This window comes from Opisthorchis viverrini (assembly GCF_000715545.1).
Source record: "Opisthorchis viverrini unplaced genomic scaffold opera_v5_191, whole genome shotgun sequence".
Lineage (NCBI taxonomy): Eukaryota > Metazoa > Platyhelminthes > Trematoda > Opisthorchiida > Opisthorchiidae > Opisthorchis > Opisthorchis viverrini.
The window spans coordinates 918,075-940,661 of record NW_008751847.1 but is presented as its reverse complement, the minus strand read 5'-3'; the positions used below and the strand labels follow the sequence as shown (position 1 = coordinate 940,661).

The 22,587-nt window shown below is 42.9% G+C and overlaps 3 protein-coding genes across 3 annotated transcripts in view; 1 reads left to right on the top strand and 2 right to left on the bottom strand.

Annotated features, from left to right (window-relative positions):
* Nucleotides 1–1,695: 1,695 nt before the first annotated feature.
* T265_07891 (hypothetical protein) lies at nt 1,696–7,315 on the top strand (the record flags this gene model as incomplete). Its single annotated transcript, XM_009173541.1, has 2 exons — nt 1,696–2,436; nt 4,510–7,315. 2 exons carry the CDS (start codon nt 1,731–1,733, stop codon nt 6,903–6,905), a joined length of 3,102 nt encoding a protein of 1,033 aa, XP_009171805.1.
* T265_07890 (hypothetical protein) lies at nt 2,635–9,088 on the bottom strand (the record flags this gene model as incomplete). Its single annotated transcript, XM_009173540.1, has 2 exons — nt 2,635–2,797; nt 9,009–9,088. The coding sequence occupies 2 exons, from the start codon at nt 9,086–9,088 to the stop codon at nt 2,635–2,637; spliced, it is 243 nt and encodes an 80-aa protein (XP_009171804.1).
* A 1,083-nt stretch (nt 9,089–10,171) lies between these two features.
* T265_07887 (hypothetical protein) overlaps nt 10,172–22,587 on the bottom strand; it is a gene marked incomplete at both ends in the record, with an annotated part of 195,892 nt that continues 183,476 nt past the window's right edge. The window contains 7 exons of the mRNA XM_009173537.1: nt 10,172–10,311; nt 14,007–14,203; nt 16,178–16,472; nt 16,932–17,097; nt 19,208–19,527; nt 19,721–20,074; nt 21,530–21,913. The remainder of the gene's footprint in view (nt 10,312–14,006; nt 14,204–16,177; nt 16,473–16,931; nt 17,098–19,207; nt 19,528–19,720; nt 20,075–21,529; nt 21,914–22,587) is intronic.

Genomic DNA, 22,587 nt, shown 5'->3' with positions numbered 1-22,587 from the left:
ATGCATTGCTTATATCGATTTGTTTCAGTGTTTGAAACGTAAAGCATTTTTCACACCAAACCCCATCCATTCTGCCTTTCTACTCTCCACTAGACATCCTTACTCTGCGGTCCCGCAGCATTTAGGAACGGAATTCGCTACTGCCCACTAAACTGAAAGCCAACGTTCAATAGAACAAACATTCATTAGTAACCAACGTGAATGTTCTAATGGGAGGCAAGTAATATAGTTGGACGCTTTCTTTTTAAACTCAATGGACATGGTCCTAAACCCGATTAATAAGTTAGGTCATCTTCGGATCAGCTATAAATCACTCTTTGAGCACTTTGGAGGAAGTCGGTGGCTTGGCTTGCGTCATAAAATTAAATCTTTAGTAATTGCGCTCCGTCGCTTGAAATGTGCAACATAACCCAGCGGAGGAATGATCCACGCACTGACTGGCATAAACTTTTGGGCAACTCTGGTGTAGGCACAGCAAGCACATTTTACTTCTTTGAGTTACGGTAAGGTAGGCTCGGTACACAACCAATATATTAATTCTCGATGGAAACCGACTGTCTAAGCTGCTCTCTTCGGGAAGGTATTTAGGACATATTAGTTCCTTAAGAGGTAAAGAGACCAAGAGGCATCATTGTAAATTATTGATCTTGAACAATAAACGTGTACATTTATCATACACCTAGCCATAACTTGTTCCACAGCACAGTGCGGTCTATTCATTTATCGGTCGCATTAGCGACCGACTGCAATCGATCTTCTGCTCTTCTGGGAACAAAGATTAATATCTAGTAGTGAATTTCCAAGCACTGAGGCGTTAGTCCTCCAGAGAAGCGGAACCGTCGGCAGACACGGATTAAAATAAGGGAAACTACCCACAAGGTTGCTCTAAACTTCTCGACAGCCCACAACCGGTTTTCCCTTCTTGGGGCTCATCAGGTGGGCGCAGTTCCCGAGTTTCTGTCAACCTCATGTTCTACTTGAACCCAAATTGGACTGATTTCAACAGGTACACTCATTTGTGAATTAACTTACTTCTCATTAGAGACTCAACTGAATCTCTTGTTTATGATATTCTTCAGCTGGATGTGTTGGGCAAAGGACCCTCATGTTCCAGTTAGCAAAATATTCGAGATATCTTAGTGTGTCTCCATAGAGAAAACTATTCACAAGGTTCCTGAAAACTCTTCGACAGCCCACAACCAGTTTCACTCTTCTTGGATTGAAATAAGTAGTAGATTCTCATGTGGCCGAAAATGGCAATACTAGTACGCCCTTAATGCCAGTGTGGGTCCAAGAGAATAGGCATGACAAACAAATGCTCGTTGTAAACCCTGAACTGGCCTAAACTTGAAGACAGCAATGGGTACCGGTAATAATTACCTGCTCATTAGTGGAGCCTCGATCTCATCCATGAATTTATCTGAGTTTCGGGATGCTTCAGCACAGCATTACTGATTGAGGTAAAAATAAAAAAGAAACATTTGTGTCTGAATTTATCGCAGGTTCAGCGCTAAACAATTTTTGAAACAAAACAAGAACCGTTTACACTGGCGTGTCAAGCAAACTGCCATGTCCAGATTGTCATGTTTCAAACTGATTGGTTAGTTTTCAGCGTGACCGTGATCGTGTGACATGTCATCTGATAAGGTAGGGTTCCATTGATTGTAGGCCGTTTAAATAATACTCGTGCGATAATCAGCGCCCACTTTGCCAAACGATTCAGCTTTTTAATGGAGGATGGAAAGGAAAGGAAACAGTGTTCGAGGAAACAGTCGACGCAGTGCCTTAATAATAGCGCTGTCACCATAGCAGAAAACATCATAAATGGCACGGAACTGTGGGAGGACAATTTAGCTTATTTGACTGTCGATGATTTCAGCCCATTTCTGGGCATAAAGTATAGTGATATTGAAAAACTAACAAGATTGAATCTGGATAAACCGAAACCTGATGGAATCCCCAATGGAAAGGCAGATAATTACAATGCTCAAGCGGCAAATACCACGTCCATCGGTAAGATACAAAAATCAAGCATATGGGCAAGCAGGTACACTGGGACGTATTCCAGCTCATTGCGCTGCAAACGTTCGGGAAACTTGGATGATCGCAAGACAGAAACAACTAAGAGAAAACAGTCTAGTGTGACCAAAGTCATATGGGACTTCCAGTCAGAACCGATTCACCCGAAAATAAGTTTTGAGGCGCTCAAGGCACGTGCTGAATTGAAGCCTGATGCGCATGCACCCATGATTGGCTCAGATTGGTGGGTTGAAGTCCTTGTATACGCAAAATTGGGATACTGGTCACCAGAAATTCTGCCACCATCTTTGCAAACAACCGAAGCGAGCAGCGACATGGACCTTCGTTCCCTCACCAGTACGGTAGCAGCGATAACTCGAGGAACAACTGCATCCTCACAGCATAGTGTAAATCCAGGTAAGTGAGTTCCTAGGAGCTTTTAAGGTTCTTTTTTTCATGTAAATGTTCTAGCCAAAAGGTGGAAGCATGTATAAGCATCAACCCCCTCGGTGGAATGTTGTGTAATTCGAGGATTCTGAAGTCCATGCATCTCACTATCCACTGATGTATGTTCAAAGTAGTTTTTTAACAGTCACCTAGACACTCGTGTATAGTCTATAAAAATTCAATGACTTGCTGCTCAACAACATCTCTGAAAGATGTGCCCAGAAATTCCAGTAAATCCCCCATGATGACAGCCAAACCCATCATGGACAGCATGGTATCAGTGTTCAATACCGATGCTTCACTGCCGTACAACCATGATTTATTTAGAAGCCTTATTGTGAAGAAAAGAGTAAAGGTGGACGGGGAAGGGACTTAGCTTACCACAGTCATTCCGAGGTGCCTATACCTCCAGACACTCACTCAGACTATCTGGATAGAAACGGACAACAAGAACGCCACTGACATCGGTTAACAGCCATATCTTGTAGTGTCTCCAACCAGGCACAGCCAAACCCGATTATATTTATTTTATTCCTTGAAACCAATATCAATATACCGCTATATTTTGTTTTATATTCGAAAGAATGTAGCGGCCTAGTAGTTTTTTAAAACTTTAAACAGTATCCCAGGTTCCGCTAATGAGTTATGGTAAGACACGCGGATACTCGTTTACCGATGAGGCGCTCTGGATATCTATTTCAACTCAGCAGCTTCTGGAAACGATTCATTTTGTTTTATCATTGTATGCCACTGAAACTCCGATCACCCTTTAGTTCCGCGCGAATGAGCAGAGTCGTAGTTCAAGAATCGAATTGAATGCGTGGGTGTTATGCGAGCTGCTGTTGTAAACGTATAATCTTCCTTTAGTCACGGATGACAGACTAAGAAATTAACAGTCCTATGTTCCAGTCAGTCAGTATAGTGCCGTTGCACTGCTCGTTCAGGATACCTGACTGTAGTTGGTTTATGAAGAATCAAGGAAGCTTCTAGTCAGAACATATCATCTGGTGGCAGAGACGTCCAGTTTTCCAACAAAAATCAGTTATTCAAAGTAGAAATCAAGACCGTCAGACTGTTCTGGACTGGTAAATTGGTGATAAAAGAAGTCTAGCAAAATCCTAAACCTAGTTTAGCTCCGGTGATTAGCATCTCAACGAAACCGAAGGAAGGTAATCACTGCTGTCTCCGTGATGCCACATCGTTCAAGTCTAGTGCACCGTATTACAACCGGTTTGGGTGAGTTCGTTTTAAACCCATTGTTATGTATAATTTCCGAAGTAAAGCCTTCCAAGTTTTCAGCATGCTCCTGTGGTGATTGTCGGCCTTGTAATGAAATCCTCCTGAGGCAGAAAACAAAAAATGAAAGCAGTCGCAATGGAAAAGTGTGATGATGTCAATGCTAATTAGCACGTCCATCAGTGGGGCATTTCGACGTTCCTGAGAGAGGTCCCTTTTAAAGGAAATGCTATACTGACTCTCATTTGAAATGATGCGAATATACTGTGGGTAAGTAGGGCTTACAAATTCAGTTTTATATTCATTTAGATCACTTTATTTAAAGTCATTCTTACCCATCATAGGCTATGAATCTGAGAATAAAGATTGCCACAGTCCATAGGTCTCAGATTTTTGTACAAGTATAAGCTGTGCCGATTTTCTCTTGATATAAAATGAGAAAAATTTAAAGTGACCGGGCCACCTCTCCAAGTGCGTTGCTACACCCTCTTTATTCTCCATGTTATCGGCGAGAAACATTTCCAAACCCGCAGAAGAAACAAAAGTACGAATTGCAAATGTTTTTTTTTCAGTTGACTGTCGTCTTCAGTGTCATCTAATAACAAGACTGCGAGTTTTGAGGACTGACATCCAGCGGCTTCTAAACGTTAAAATTTGGCTAGCTTGTGGTGGCTAGGGTAGTCCTGGCCTAGAAGCAGAATCGCATCTTATACCCAGTTCAACAATTTTGTAATATCAATCTGAATGCATCACATTATTTTACACAGATTGTAAGCGCCAGTATTATTTCTCCTTTTCTTTTCGCAGCAAAACGATTCATTGCCAAATTTGGTGGCCTACATAGGTTTTATCAGAGCCTTTATGAAGGATCCGTCAGCACGGAAGACTTGGAAACTGCCATTCACCTCTGTCACTTTGGTCTGCATCTCGGTCTGAAACGCTCCATAAGAAACATGGAAGACAGGAAGCTTCAGCAAAGGCGTAGTCATCAGATTACACTTCGTTCATCAAGTGTAGCAGCAATGTATAAAGCGATACAGTCACAAGCCAAAAATGAGAACCGAAACTTAGTCGCTCCAAAAGATTTAAGAGCCGTCATAAACACGCTATTTCTGGGAGAGCTAAATTCATTCAGAGATATGTCATTTTACCAGAATCCTCAACAAGCAACATGCTTTGAAACTGCCGCAGATTCCAGCATTTTGTACAACACTCCACCGGTAAAATATGATGAGTCCGTTGGCACAGTGGACACATCAACTTCAGAACGATCAACCGAATCGACAGCTGAAAATCCTCCAGATACAACTGGTCTAACACAACCCAGTCAGCTGACCAGCCATGGAAATGAAAACTCCAAACCACGACATATGGACGCCAGTACTCAACTGACTTCTCTCAGTTCTCTGGAGTCTCGGATAAGTACTGACATACGTGGAGAGAGTCTAGAAGAAAGACAGAGTCAAACAACTAGATCTGCTCAGAACGTTAGAGTGGGAACAGACAAAACTGAAAGACGCTCATTACATCTAAATTTCACGCAAACTAAGCATCTGCCTAGCTATCCTCAACCATCCGTTACGGTAGCTACCACTAAGGCAAGTTGCGGTTCGCGTCTACAGTCTTTAAACTCCAGTAGGATATTTCCAAGTCACCGTACCACAAAAATCATTCGGCACCTAAGAAACATCATACCTGATTTCGAAAGTAAAATTAACATTCAAGACTTGCTCGAGCAAACGATACTGCAACTCAGCAACAAAGTACTCTACCATCCGGAGATTTCGGTCACGCAAGGAGATTCAGCAGAGGCTAGAGTACAAAAACTAGTCAGATTTACTTCTCGAAAGCAGCCAATCCTCGAAAGAATCCTCCGCCAGCAGTCAGAAGAGTTGTTATCCTACCTGAAGAAACCCGCAGAGCCCATAGAGCCTCAAGTCAGTTTCGATCAGCCCAGCTTGACCTGCCGTTTTATGCTGCCTACCATTCAACCAGATCGGCCCCCAACGAGAGTCACCATTTCAAACACGGTAGATGTGGACCACTCAGAATTAGTACTGAACAAAAGAAGGGGGAGCAAACTGATACGATCACCGCTGTCCGAGGATAGTCGTTCAAACGCCTCATATCTGTCGCTGCTAAGATGCGGTCCCAATTTTAAGACAACTAGTGAAGAAGGTTCCACTTCAGTCGACACTGCAGTCGATCCCTGTATACACAGATTGAGTGGGTCCTTCTACAGTAGCATTACACAGTCATCTGGTCACGTAAAAGCACTTGGATTTAGGCTAAGCGAACCCTTTCAATCAGAACGCGATCGCCACCTATTTCTCGTACCAAGGTTACCTCCCAGACCGGCAACTATGCTACAAGCGGTCAGTCAAGAACTACGTAAAGTCCACCCATATATTTTGGAGTATTTTACGCAAACGCTTCAGCAAGTTGTTACAGATAGTATTTGGGTGACGGAACGTAATCCGATCAAGCTCTTCCCGGCCTTGGAAAGGCTGGGTGCTGATCTTATGGCTTACCGACAGTCTTCAGGTCACGTGGTGCGATTCAAAATCATGTCGATCATCTCTGCATCCGGACGCAATAGGCTGCTGAGAAAGCAGTTGAAGCATGGTGCGATGCTGCAAGGGAACTGGTTAGATCAGCTTCTACGTTCTTTAGGCAGCCAGCAACCAAGCTGCCGCACAGAGGCTGCCCTGGCTTTAGCAAAATTAGCAAGCGAAACACGGCTGATGAATAAGCTTTTGGCGGAACAGCGATCCACCGTCATAACAGACATCTTCCATTCACTCTTCCGAGCCGCCGAATACTACCCGAAAAACTGGCCAGAATATTACATGACAATCTGTTTCTTCCTCCATCACAACCAGTGTCAGCGGATATTGGACAGCTTGCTCGATTGCGGCGCACAAGCTAGATCGAGCATCACAGGCCCAGGCTTCTTACACCTGTTGGGCTATATCTACACCTATTGGCCGAAAACTCTGCTGGAAACGCTAAGTGTGAACGAAAAATATCTAAATCGTCTGTTTGATACGGCACTGAGTAATCCGATTACCAAGAAAGCAACTCGAGAGACTATTGCTGCATTGTACGGGTACATTACCATCAAGACGAATTTATTCTCTCTGTGGCAACCAGAATCCAACCGTGTGAAACACAACACCTCGAATGTCGACAACGGGCGCTAGGAAACGAACCGGTGAAACAACCTGGTGTATGATTTGGGTTGTTGAACATCATCTGTACATACATTTGATAGGGTATGTCGCTTTGTCACTCAGGTAAACATCGATGTGATTTATTCCAGTTAACATATGATACAAACGGTTCCGCTGGCTAAGCCACCGCATCATGATTGGTGATCCTACTTGATGCTTATTTGTCGATAGAATTTCTATGCAACTACCTCATGTGACGCGAACTGAGGGGGTCGTTGGTGTTGAAATAACAAAATGTACGCATTGTACACTTATGTTTTTGTTCCCACATTGGCCACACGGTCGTTCAGTCCTCCGAGTTCATTTCCGTTGCCTGAATCCCAACAGGGCTCGGAAGCACAAATGGCAGTACAGTACGAGAAAGAAACTGCTGATTTTGCCACAAATTTGAACCGTTCTTTCTGTAGCCAAGGGTATCCGCTGATGCGTGTTGAGATTGTAGGTACGTTAAGCTGAGTGCAGATGTCAATCGTGATGAAAGATCCTGGTTAGTGTTGCAAAAAAACTGGTTACAGGACAAGTGTTTATAGAATAAAAAAAGGCAACCTGATCCAAAGGAAATCTGTGGTTGAATACAAGTTCCAAAGAACCAGGGGTTTCATTCCTAGGTGTTCAATCTCATTATTTTGTCGTGACCTTTGTATACTTGAAGCTAGCATTCGAATTGGATTTTCCGGTCAACAGTGGTAAGAGCACTGGATACCTGTGCATAGTAGGCAAGCCGGAGGCCGTTCGCACTGAGCCGAATGTAGTGCTGTGTGCAAGTCCTTGGCGTTTATTTAAATTCGATGGAATATGTATGTATCTATCTATCTATCTATCTATCTATCTATCTATCTATCTATCTATCTATCTATCTATCTATCTATCTATCTATCTATCTATCTATCTATCTATCTATCTATCTATCTATCTATCTATCTATCTATCTATCTATCTATCTATCTATCTATCTATCTATCTATCTATCTATCTATCTATCTATCTATCTATCTATCTATCTATCTATCTATCTATCTATCTATCTATCTATCTATCTATCTATCTATCTATCTATCTATCTATCTATCTATCTATCTATCTATCTATCTATCTATCTATCTATCTATCTATCTATCTATCTATCTATCTATCTATCTATCTATCTATCTATCTATCTATATATATATATATATATATATATATATATATATATGGGTAAATTATACTGAAACATAGAGGTTCATGGATGATAGTAGTACCACACTGCTGAACGCACTGTTGGTGTCCATTGCAATGTCATTATATTTAACTCAGCCGGTTGCTACCAAAAGATTTCTGCAATTTTGCCTGCCGATTTCATTCCGTCCTACGTACATCGGATTCGCAAGTCCATCCCAGCACATCCAAATCAGAGCAAACCTATAGCCTGTGCGCAAGCGTCCAGTGATGAAACCATCGTGGACAGGCAAATCAGCATCAGATGTCACTCAAATGTATATGAGACTCTCCTTACAGAAAGTAGAGCAGACCAACTAAAACTAACGACTTCTAGGAGGCGGTCTCTCCTCACGAGGAAACACCACAAACAGGACTTAAAAATACCAAGGGTGAGGTGATTTTTAGTAAAAACTCAGTACTCTCGAATGTACCACAATTTGGATCTGATGAAAACACATCAATACGTCTAAAGAACCAAAAGTCAACTCCGAAGATCCACTATAATAACTGGATGGGGCATACGACTCTGTATAAATTAACATTAACCAAATCATTTTGATGCAAACTAATGCCCTGGTGCGTGAAAATCTTCAAATGCTAGTCATCTACTTCACCCAGTGACTGAAAATCCGCGTCTGATTCGTAAGTGATGAACTGCATTGCACTGTCTCCACACAAATCCACATTCCAAAGTATCTGTAACGAAAAGCGATGTGCAGTCTTGAGGCTACCTTTCTGAAAACGCCAGATGTACATTACTCGAAACTTGTTCTGTCAGTGTGAGAGTTCAGTAAACAGAAAATTAGAGTGAAAATTGAGGACGGTCCAAGTTCGCAGTGTATCGAGTCAGTTATTCAGGCAGGTCACGCTCACGTCGCTGGCTCCGACAACTCACGCCTGGTGTACAGTCTTCCTTTGTCAGACGAGCGAACAATCGAACATGGGATATCCATCAAGTAAATTCCTGTCCACCATGATGATCCAAGGGTCTCTGTAAACCGATGAAATTTTGATGACTATGATCACAGCGGGATGCATTAACAAATGTCGCATCGGAAGCGTATCTCGGTGTTTCGCAGTTCTGTGCACCCATCAACCACAATAGTTTCCATTAAGCAACCAATACTCTTCTGATTGCTTGTTTGCTGTCTTGTTGGGCTAATTGTATGTTCTGTTCCCACTGATATCGTATGTTCACCTAAACAATCGAATATAATCTATCAAAAACCCTCACAATGACTTACTGTTTAACATCTCTGAAAGATATACCCAGAAATTTGAGTATATCCCCCATAATTACAGGAAAAATCGATTATGTTTGTTATTCCTTGAAATCAATATCAAAACCGTACACACCTCAACTCCGCATGCTAGTGGCATGACGGTTGAACACTTCACTCCATATAACCTAATTCCCTCCGACCCACCCATCCTAAGCATTACAGGTAGCGGTTACAGGATCATCCACGCAACCGGGAAGTGGCCAAGGGGCTTGGTCCTCTATTCAGACTCACGCACGACAGAGAGCCACGAGAAACGAACGTCACATAGAATGAAGACACCAAAGTTCCTGGTGGAATTTAAATGGTACGGAAACAAGTTGCTGGAACTAGTCTCCAACTTTTGAAGTAGGGGATCAGTGTCACACTGGACCGAACCGACTGGGTTTGTCTCGTTGATTCCGCTTCTGGCATCAACAAGCTTGAATGCGTCTCCGGCAATGCACCTTTACAATGCACTGCTGATTCAGTGCAGTTTACAGACAAGGTGTGGCAATCTTCCACCTGATCACGTTTAGGTTACACAAAGCGTTTTTCACCGGGTTATAATAACTCTTCCTAGGGAGTCTCTTGTTGCGTTCTAGAAAATGCTTTCCGAACAATGAAGCTGAACATTTTAGCTCTGGTAAGATCATTCCCTCTGAAAAAATAAGGACACGTTGGAAGACTGCTTATTTAAGTGGATTTGCTATTGATGGTGAACTGAAAGTCCAGCCCGAAAATCCAAAAGAGTGAAAAGTTTTGCTACGAATTTGCGTCTTTTATTAATCAAAACTAACCACAAAATCCACAGGTTTTGGCACACAGTTTTCCGGCAACTTTGGAGTTCTCATCGCAACGTCCCGTCCTCACTAAGGAGTGGCAGTCGACCGCAGAAAGTTGATCAAAGCAATCATCTATGGGTGGGACAAAAAAACAACAGGAAAAGTCACTCGTCCTCAGAAAGAACCGACGGTCCTATGAGACTCGACGGAAGAAGTGTAAAAACTTCAATCCTTACGACTCTACAAGCCGATCAAAGGTAACCGTCACGGTGACCTCGCGTTTAATTATGCAGTTACTCCATGAGAATGATCAAGCGAGGCAACGTGATCAATGCGGTGGGTGAACAGAGAGAGTACCAAGCAGGCGCCGATAAAAATATAGATCGATTTTAGAGATGTTCTTTCCAGTTAAGTCTGTCTTAATTCTGGGTCGTATGACTCATGGAATTCGGTCTACAACTCAGTAAAACAGAAAACATGGTATGCAGCGATTTAAACCACCTTTGATGGTCATAAGTTCAACGCCAATTTAAACGTCAGGTTTGATGATAGTTTCGAGGTGGAACGATGAACTTGGTGGATGCAGTGGTGCTCGAAGGTTGTTAACACAAACTGCTAAGTATGATAGATCAATGCAAGTGTGTCGGAAAGTCGCTTGGCTAAAAGCAACGAATCATAGACCACACGAGCTCAGAAAGCATCAATGTTCCAAAAGGAGAGAGTTTACTTGGCACAGTATCTCCAGTGAGTAGGCCAACTAAGTGCCAACTACATTGTACACTGTTCGTCATAACCACTTTCTCCGGTGGAATGGTTTGGAACTACGCAGGATTATTGGAGATAGTCCGTTATCATTTTGCCCAAGTTGTTGGTGTCCTTCAATAGATTCGTGAGTAGAAAACACCAAGACAGGTACACGACAGATATTGATTCACCCGGACTGCATGTATTACCAGTTGCCTGAATGACGGCTGAACACGGAGGGCCATCGGTAAGAAATAGGCCCAACTGCTTAGTATATACACCACAAGTTACAAATTGGCATTAAAAATGCTATGTTGAATGTATGAAATGCCGAACGCACGAATTTCAAATCAGCGACTCTGTGGCAAATGAGAGTATGGTTGTATTTTGAAGTCAACGGACCGGTGTTATCCAGTCTGACGCCCATACACGGTAGACCGTAGGTTATTGTGCGCAGGTATCTTTGGAATTCAATCACCACTGGAGTCATGAATGCAAATTTCAAGACCTCAGATTCGCTCGCGTGTGGTGCCTGTATACGGTATCCGGAAGAGGCAACTATGTTCTTCATGCAAGACTGCTAGCTTTTTCCGCTTGTCGGTCGGCTAATTGATAATCTAGGCGGACTATTAGTTGGCAATACACACCGGTTTATGTTTTCAAAAAATTTTTGATCCCAAGAGGTCAATTTCGAAGGTGAGCATTTTTACTGATAACCAGACAAAGCCTGACAGCGAAGGTCAGCTTATATTAGGACAAGTTTCAATATGGTGAACCCTAAACTCGATCTATGCTGCTTTGTGGACATTTGTGGCCAATCAAAAGTCTTGGCGGAGAGAACCGGTGTGGACATTACAGCAAGCCTTGAACTTGAAAGTGCTCCATAATTCACAACTGTTTTGAAGGTTGGCGAGAAAACAGGCACGTGTTCAGCTTGAGCGTCCCCGGTGCATCTCAACTGCCTGAGTATGCTCTCGCCTTTCTACGGAATCTCCAAACAAGTTACGATCGTCATCTTTTAATTGTTTGTCTGAGTATGTGGATGTCTTTACCACAATTCTACAGGCTTCCTCTTTGATAACTCATCATTATCATCGACAGCATGACATCGGTGTTCAACACTGATGCTTCACTTCCGTACAACCATGATTTCTTTGAAAGCCTCATTGTAAAGAAAAGAGTAAAGGTGGACGGGGAAGGGACTTAAGGCTAGCTTACCACAATCATTCCGAGGTGCCTACACCTCCAGACATTCACTCAGGCAATCTGGATAGGCAATCTTGATAACTCGTTTTCCAAATTAGTGCTTCATGACAAAAGCTGCTTGGTGAACAAATATTGGTTGCTGGTTCGCAGGTCTTATTTTGAGGAAATGCAGTATTTCGTGCCCGCCTAGGAAGATATCAACCCCTTGAATTAGGGTACTTGGTATCCGGAACCCAGATATACGATGAACCCGAAATTGCAAAGTGTCCATAGGGTAAGGATAGAAGAATGAGAGATTCAGTTGAGTCTCTCGTGAAAACCAAATTGATTTGCAAATGAGTGTATTTCTCCAAAGCAGTCCAATTTGGGTTCAATTAGAACATAAGGTTGACGGAAACTCGTGGACTGCGCCTATCTGATGAGCCCCAAGAAGGGCGAAACCGGTCGTGGTTTGTCGAAGAATATTCAGCCACCTTTTGAGTAGTTTGCTTTAAAAAAAATGATCTACTTTAGAGATTGACTGTAAATGAGCGGATAAGTGGGCACGAACAAGCGGGGACAGTACCCCAAATAGCGGTGGGTTCCGGCCCGGTCAGTTGATAACAGTGTCTGGGCAAGGCCAACGTGGTTAAACTTCAAATAGAGTCACTGACCAGGGGTGTAAGGCTATGGAAAGACGTAAGAATAGCTCCATCTTATTGAACCTACTGCACGAACGACCTCTGCCATTCCTGTGATAGGGCATTTCGCTTAGCTGGCAAGCCACAGGAACGGAGTAGAAAGTTCAAATTTGGGACCCGAATCTGGATCGAACCGTTCTGGTGTTCACCGGCATATGTGGTCGTATGATACACTGGAATTCCAGGATGGTTCCCCACCATGCAAGAGATGTGTGAACTATGACCTCGTGGTCATAAACTCCGAATCTCAGCCCTAATATCTCACGGTTCTTCAACTAGAAACTTCAGATAGAGCCCATTAATTTAACTCCCTATCGCGGCTTGGGTAAGTGAATGGTAGCTGGCCCTCTAATTCTACTACTGTAAGCCCGAGTCTGTGAATGTATATATACATATACATATTATATATGTACGGGTAAATTAGCGGGAACGTATGTGGTGAAGGTCATTTTACGTGGGAGGAGCAGCGCGGATGCCAATACTAATCGTAATTATGTCAGTCATCATCATCGTGCTCCACCAAGGACACGTGAGTAGAATCGATCAAAAACAGTGCACTACAGGTGTAAGATACCGCGAACTCCTCAGTAGAAGGTCTTATATTAACACAAACCTAGTTTAGACAGCTCAACTTATAGAAACACGAAAAGAGTTGTGCAATATGACACGAGCTCAGACTAATGGATGGAAATGTTTTATCATTTAATAGAGCATTCAGCATTTGCGGAAAGGCGGGGCAAACTGGTGTACCTCCAAGGGCCTCCAAATTTCTGTGGCCTAAAAGCTGTAGTCAGGTTCGGGATGTGGCCAAAAGCAAAAAGATGGTTAGTTATGGAGAATTACAGACACCGTACTTCATCCTTGAACAGCCACATGGGCACGCGTCCCCCTCCTGAACGCCTTCGCTGCGTGGTTGACTGATTAAAACTGATCACGCATCCTAAGTCAAGTGCAGCAATGGTGGCGAATACAAATCTTAAACGGGCTTGTTTGCTACCTGCGTTTTAAAAGTTCTGGGAGTTTTTTACCCTGAGTTCCCTATATGAAAACAGTCCTTCATTAGGAGTGGCTCAACATCAGATTGTCAGGTGGATCCGAGTAAGATTGAGGGATGAAAAAAATGAAGATGTTTGGGGATGTACAGACAAGGGAAGAGGTTTTCTCAAACGAGCCTCCAGAACGAATGCGCGCACTTACTTGGGTGTGAATGTGGCACCGGTATGCAGTGTTCCTTTCGTGTGATTACTCGACGTATACAATCCGAAGGATGCTTTGCATGTATCACAGTAGGACGCGTATAAAAAATGATATGACGAAGTCTTTGTCCATTGGAGCACGGGCTGGTTTCAACTTCTACCGGTGGACAGCCGTCACAATAAAACGAGCGTTCCGCCCTTGAAATAGAAAGGAAATAGGTTTTGGCACGTGCGAAAAGTAGTAAAAGCAAGCTTATCTTCCCGAACATCTTTGCAAAAAAAAGAGAATTATACACACCGACGGAATGTTCACGGAAAGAAATAAGCAGCGTTTTGTCCTCAGCAAAAATATATAAATCACTATGTTAAAGGAATGATTCCTCTCAGTTTTCACCTGAAGTCATCCAAATCGCGTTACAACTCCCTCATAGTGGAACCAATTCTCAAAAGAACTGCAGGAAAAATGCCCAAATCCGGTTGAATGTGGTTCGATAGTATACTGCTCGCTATTCACATACTCTTCTACCCCAAAAGGATAAATATATTTCTCAACCACCAGGTGTGCCCTTTGAAACAAAACGTATCATCAGCTGTTTACGAGCACTAGCTCTATTTAACCAGCGGGTTGATAAAAACTAAGCACAAGCAGTTCTCAAATGTTTGTATAGGACATGTATTTCTCATGTCAAAGGACCATCTGCCTCGCAGAGTTCTTTTCACCGAGCCCTGTGCTGAATGGAAGCGACAGGTGAACAGTATATGGCAACCAAGTGTGAAGACACGAACCGATCTGGTCGAAAACTGCCACCTCCCTGGATGGTCAATGACACTGGTGGACATGACCAGGTCGCCCAGTAAGTGACGCTCGTGCATCTAAGCTATCGACTTTAATGCGTAGCTGCCCATCTTCACAAGCCTCCAATGCTGTATTTGCGACACTTTCCGGTGATCAAAACTGCAGCAGCTGGAATCAATGCATCTATGAGACATGGTTCATGGCCGATAAATTTATGGATTAAACTGATGCATAGGATTGTGTCCATCTGAATATTACCTTTGAACCGGTATTGTCAAGTCAGTGCACTTTGAGTTGGTGCCAGACTGCACTCATGTTTTTGTAGCCATGTAATCTGAAAATATCTTGAAAAACCTTCGATTTATAGCTAGAGGGTCTTCAGTTCAGAGTGACGAGCTAGCCATGAGAAAACGATTACCAGGTTCGTCAAACTTCAACCCAGTGACAACCTTAAACCCAAAAACTCGGGGCAGTTGCAAGGTCCAATCGCTGGAGGCGAATAGGATGGGAATGAACGAATATACACTCATTTGCAAACAAATTTAGTTTTGCGAGAGACTCACCCAGAACGCAGCTGAATCTCTCATTTGTGATGTTTCCAGGCAACTGAATGTGCTGCACCAGGTCACTTCATGTTTCAGTCGTTACGATATTCGAGATATCGAGATACATATATGTTTTTGTAATGCACTACTCATAAGGTTGCTGAAAATCCGTCGACAGCCCACGACCGGTTTCGCCTCTTTGAGACTCATCAGGTAGGCACAGTTCCCGTCAACCTTATGTTCTACTTGAAACCAAATTGCACGAAATTAGCGAATATACACTCATTTGCAAACTAATTTGGTTTTGGATGGGAAGTGATTCTTGATGTGACTCGGTGCACTGCTTTCCTTGGTTATACCCGAAACAATTCATTTGCATAATTACTCTGCCATTCGACCTCACAGTCAAAGGTCAAGCGAACAAACAGTAAGAATCAATACAAGAAATCATCCATTAGTTTAAAAAAGTGAAAGTGAGCAGCACCATTGGGTGTATGAGGGCTTTGGGGCGATACTGAAGATAGTTTATCTCATCACCTGTTTGCTCGAAATGCAGGAATCAGAGTGAAGTTAGAATGCAGCTGAGTCTGAATATGTGACTGTGGTTAGACTACAACCATGTATGCAGTTCGTCACCTGATAAGCGAGACAGCTGGCAAGTAGTAACAACAACAATTTAAATGAGTCGAGTGTTATTCAGTTGAGAAAAATGGACAAGAAGTGGTTTGCCCCAAGGCACTCGGTCCTTGAGGCGGCCCTCGGTCTTGAAGAAAGCCGTGACAAATAATCCTAAAGCGTTTGACAAGCAACGTCTTTGAGCTGGTTTCTCACCTCCGAACACGACAACATCCGTGTACATTCACCATGTATTCAGTAATCAACTTGATTTTGGCTTGACCCAAACCGTGAGGAACTGGCATGCACGCAGTGATAGATTGTCTATCGGACTGTGGAGCCAGACAGTTGGAACAACTGGCTTTCTCGTGATCCACATCGAAAACGCAGCTTTCCTCTTTTGTTGCTGGTGCCTGGCCGTCAGTAAGTCGAGCTCGAACGTGTGTGATGTGGCGAGTACCTGATTTCTCGTCGCACTCGTGTACTACACTGAATTTGCCAACCGGACAATCTGAAACGATGAAATCGATATGAAAAAGTGGTCTCTTCTTGTACCATGAGTACTCGCCTGTAAAATTCACATAAACTCTTCCTAATATCAGTCTAGAGATTTCTGGATGCAGCAGTTACGTTCTTGAGCAGAAAGAACTGTCAAAACCCGCCACTGTTTTGTTGACACTGCTCAGTTGATCATTGTTCATTAATCAATAAATCCCATTTTCAATTATTCCTTGGAGCCAATCAATAACGCTTATTGTCATGTGTGTCGATTGTTTTACACAATCTATTCAGCTGAATCGCTTTTCTAATCGATACAGCTTTTCCAGTTATATGTACAAAACAGTAGCGTTCTGTCTAATGCGGTGAGATAGGCCTATATGAGGTAGCTTGTCTCAAACAGATCAGTGGTTATCGGCTTAGAAAATGACTGACCCAAGTTGGCACTGCGGCTGTTTTTGTGAGCACTTACATTCACAGACAGTCCTCCGTTTCATCATCTCCGTGATGCACAACTTGTGTAATGGATGCTCACGGTAGACAATTTTGATTTCCAAGGTGTGCCCGGTGCGATCACATCGTCCTCGAATCATGTGGCTTCCACGACAGTGACACAATCCGCATGACTTGGTGCACATCTGTGTCAAAAGGGTTTATCAGAATTATTAAAAGAATGGTAAAAACTGCGTGGTTGGGTTTTGGTCGAACACAAAGAAGGCGACCGTCCTTAGTCTATGAACAGAAAGGTTATGAAAAAATTTCGAGAAGTCGATGGCCACGCAATGCCAGCTTTCTGAAATCTGAAGCGGAAATTACAGTGATAAATCGTCCATTCTTCACTGACTTCAACTCAACTGCACGCAGTTAAAGAGCCCCAGTAAAGGTGAAACAGTTTCACGCCGCTTTGCTGATCATGGCTACTAAAAACCAATCACTACCGCAGCGGAATGTAAAAAACCGTTTGACACCAAGGAGTCAAATTTGTCATGGCGAGAATAATTCAAGATTGATTTACTTTAAATCAGAATATGACTCACAAAATCCTCCTATGTTGGTGAAGTATGAATGCACGTGGAGTGAATACACATACTAGTTTACGACGGTACCTCCCGGAACTTAGTGACTCAGCTTTGCGCCCACTGAGTCTGGAGCAGTCTAGAATGAAATTAGCCTCGGCATCTCCGATCATTTTCGACCCCATGCGGTGACTTATTGGGGCTTCCAGAAAAACTCGTGGCCATAGCAGTCGAAAAGTCGGCAATAACACCACATCCTATCGTGCAGTGCCTCGATCGAGGAACATTACAAACGGCCGATTATCACTGTGGTTAATTTGATTTCAATGTATCATAAGTGAGACTAGAAAAGCAGTGACGCTCAACATCTCGCTGTTGGATGAGTTGCCAGATTACTTTCCTGATCAAACATCCATAAGTTGTAATACGCCGTGCGGAGTAAACCTTCCGTGAACTGAGAAGTTTCATCTGGATCAATGATCGTCAAGCTAAAGTGTTACCTATCACAAAACGCGAAGTTCTCATTTTTCTTTCTAGCATTTGCATCAGCCAGTTGAGGATGTCTCACTTATGAAATGGAGATTGCTGTTGAGTCTACAGTAATCGGTCCCGCGATATACGCGTGAAACATGATGTTCAAGATGGCGATGAAAAGCAAAAAATTACTGGGAATCGCCGAAACATTCAGAGGTAGATAGTTAGCAAAATGTTGAAAGCATAACTATTCTTTGCCGTGACACATTATCCTAAGCATACGTGATCCAACCTATCCCATAATGATAAAAAACTAGAGGGATTTGAATGGACTTAAGTAGGAATCCGAATGAATGTGCCACACAACTCTCAACAGTACGGAACTTCCCCAATGCTTGTTTCGAACTCTCCTGGTTCACTTACAAGGAACGCATGTGGTGCTCAGACCGGGCAACAGTTTATTCTTCATTCACTTCATTCATTTCCTGCTTTCGCTAGTCGTTCTTTCGATCAATTAACCAGACAGCCTTGATAAACCAGTGACGTTTCACGTGATTTTATAGATCTGAGGAGACCGAACATCAAAATGGTGATATATATCTAGTTATTATCATGAGATTTTGTGACTATGTTGTCTAAATACGCATTTTTTTGCGGGTCAGAAAAAGGGTATGGGCATATAAGCGGACGATTCGGTAGCAAAATCCGTCCGAAAATATGCGAATGAAAGTTGAGGAGTTTATATGAAATCAAATACAAACTATTTGGTTTAATTCTCAGCTTGTTCAATAAAGTAGGGCCCGCGGCAAGTCAGCTTTAAATGAGATAGAGTTATGTATTCACATATATATATATATATATATATTCATCAACATACATTCATCAATTTTCCTAGTTCATCTGCTACAGTAAGTACATCAGAGTAAACTGAACCGGGACAAAAAACTCTCCGCAAAGAGATGAAATTTGTATTCATTCTTATTAGGGCCATTTTTCAGCACTGTTCTAAGGGAGTGAGTGTACCGTATTGATTACCGAGGATAATAGCTGTTGTGGCATGGATCTTCTACTTAATACAAGTTGAATGGCACTCACAAAGACCGTTTACTTGCCTCTCTTATTCGTTCGTTTGTGACAGCAATAAGGTTAATTACACACTGTGTCAATCAGGGTGAGAGTCATGAATGATTCTCCTGACAGGAACTCGTGTGTTACCTTGACAAGCAGAACATTTGTAGTATACAGTAAACGAACGTACCTTTTTCATACTGATATCTCTGCACAAGTGTGGATTTTGTGTGATCACGGACTGGCACCATAAGGGTGGTTTTGTGTCCAAGCAATTCACGTGTGGACCATCGAGCACAGTGCTTGTTCCCACAACACACGGAATCATTCCAATCCACTCTTTGGCCACGCATCTCCCAGACGAAGTTTGTGTGAAGTACCGTACACGAACCTGTTTTGCACAGTGAGTGACGGGTTTGAGCTGATCTTCAGTTGGATCCACTTGATAACTGGGACGGAACTGATGGCATTCGCACTTCGATAAATCTATCGTTTGTGGTTTCGGACATTCTGGCGGGATATTGGAAGTGAGGTACAATGTTACGCTTAGCAGTCGCATTTGTACACTTAGTGAAACTAACAGTAACTGGTGTTCGCTTACAGACAAAGACGACATTCCCATAATAAATGCTTTGGTGACGCCAAGGGAGTCTGATCAATGGCCAACATGAACAGTGGGTGCGAGTAAATGTGATTCACTGACCTGTTGCGCAAGTTTTTCGGAATAAAATACATTTTCTTGCATTCCAGCCCTCCAAATCCTGCACCGTAGAGCCAATTCTTACTGTCCCAGGATCCAAACGTTTCATCAGGGTAGGTGGATCAACACGGTTGAGAATGCATTTAGGTCGGTCGGCCTGGTCATCGCGCGGCACATAGTAATCAATACTGGAGCATTCAGGTGTTTGTGCACAGGCCAGTTTACACGCTGCTAAATCACCTCGCTTGACCAAGGCACGTATGAAGAACATTCGTTCGTAACGTTTATCGGACACAATGCAGGCATCTGTTAGTTGACCAAGGACAACACTGAACTTGGTCTGGTCCAGTGGACAAGCTGAAAGAAAGCAAGGAGAACACACAATGATGTTCGATAGTGGTAAAGCCCACAAGATGATGATATGGTAGAATGTGGTGAATCTTGGAACTTTCAACTGGGATTTTGTCTTATAAGTGGAGCCAATATACAGTGAAAAGCCTAGAAACATTGCAGGTCTGCTTTATCTGTATTGGTAATCATCAGCAGTGCATATATCACAAAACTGCAAGTAGTTTTGAAGCCGCGACAGACTTGAGATGCCGGATGCATCCTTTCAGTTCGGTAATGTGTCGAAATATTGGTAGCTCGGGTGAGTTTATTGGATGTTGATCTGTGCACAACCGCACACTGACGGTGTCTCCTCGCACGGTGACGAAACGTTTGCAAGTCAATTGCCAAGCTCGACGGACAGATCAACAGTCAATCAATCAGATCAACAATCAATCCTTTCATTTCACTATCCTTGAAGGAGTTTTCACCTTATTTTGTTTCGTTCACGAAAAGCTATGGGTTTAAACTTAGGTTTTGTCAAGAAAGAGCCAAGAAAGATAATCTGTCAACATGTGTTTTGAAAACTTGTTTCTACTGGTAAGACATTCCTTCCCAACGTCTTGCTCATCAAGGCCCAACTACAAAGTAACAATTATATAATAATATCACCAACGTGGATATTTTCAGTGGATTCTCCCCGATGCACCATGAACGGTTCTGTTTGTACTCGTTCATGGATGACGAAGACACTGTGACAACTCGAAACACCGGAGCGATTCGAACCTGCGACAAGTGGCTGGTCAGTTGATTATTTCGGCAAAAGCACCAAACCTTCGATGGAGTACCTACCCATTTTCAGTTTTCCTTTGATTGCTCAAACACTCAGGAAAAAACCCGTATCAATGATTCAGACGGTCACTCTGTTTGACTAAAACTGGTCAACTGTGGTCAAACTGTATCAATTAAGTTAGTGTGGGCCCACCGTAGCGAAGATTGAGCGGTTGTGTACGGGACGCCGTGAGGCCATTGGTTTGTTCACTGAGCTGGACACCATTAGAAACTGTGCTACCAGTGTATCGGCGGATGTTACTGATTAGACATGTGAGTAGCATGTGGTTTTCTCGAAACTCTGCCTCGCATCTAATGGAACTTGTGGAACTGCTTTGCGGCGTTGTTTACAATGTCGATCAATGAATATCCACGAAAGTTCAAGAAGACGCGCGAGGATGTTCAGCTCTAAAAAACAACGTGCATATGAGAAGTTTGTGTCCTGTCCAATAGTTTGTAACTGTTTAGTTGGTGTTTGCCAATAAGCGACTTCTTGGCGAACGGCTTTCTTCCTTTCACCAGTATTCCCTTGAATCAAATTGTTACTTTCAGGCTTGGCAGTTCCAATTCCAAACTCGCTCCTCATAACGGAGATGGTCAGAGAGATCTGATCGATTGCTTGGGACAAAATTAGTTACCTATTAGAGTACTTACTTGTACATTGCTTGCATGTTCGTCGGCACAGAAGATCTCGTATTTGACCGGGTTTCTCACAAACTTGATGAGGTGGATGTTCAAGTGTAGTACACTGTTTGACCGGCAGCAGGTCAATGCAGTCGGCAATCTGGTACACGGGTAGAACCAATTGAGCATGCCCTTTGACGGGTGATTTAGCTGCCTGTGACGTCACAGCCATGTTTTTGTTTGAAGAGACTGGACCATGCACCAATGCAGGGTTAACTGGAAGCCTGGAACATTTTGTTACCAACCTCCGAATCCTCGTGTGACACTGACAGTCTGTTACAAGATGAAGTCTCAGAGTGATGTGAACAAGTCCGTTGACACATCCAGAGTATTTGATTTGGCTTCGTGGACAGGCTACAGGGATAAGCGAAATAACTAACTAGAAAATGATAAATTATGCTCTTATCATATCCAATGTTCGTAAATACAACTCTTAGCGTTTCAAACCAATTCGTTTTGAAACAGAATACGTTGACATTCAGCTAGATCCGGGATAGAAGAAACCTAGGTCAGTAAAACTGTTGCGTGAGCACCACTGATCTCGTGACTAGGGTAATCTTTTCTAATTTTGAAAACGCACATACCTCGGGAAGATCAACATCTGTGTATACGTAAAAATTTGCACCATTTCAGGCAGCCAATTAAACTCACAGACGAACAGAAGCAGTGGCTTTCATGTGCCACAGATCACATTTCGAGTAAGTCATCTCGACAGAACTACAGTGCATTACGAAACCCAACAGTGTTAAAGTCATCTAAGTTCTGGTTATAGGATTTAGACTCCATACCTCGGGCAGATTCCAGGAGCGCCAACTTGTGTTCAGTAACCACAAAAGCGAAGTTCACTTTCCTTTTTGCCTGGCCTATCAAAAGGTCTTCACTCAACGGTCCTTCCTTCCTAGTACGATCATGTGGTTCTGTGTGGCTACGCGAGTGCTGAGTCATTTGAGCTCCCAAACACAGCTGGATTCTCGTGGTTTTTTTGAAGTCATGGCAAGAAGGAAATAGAGCACTTCCTTCCTAATACG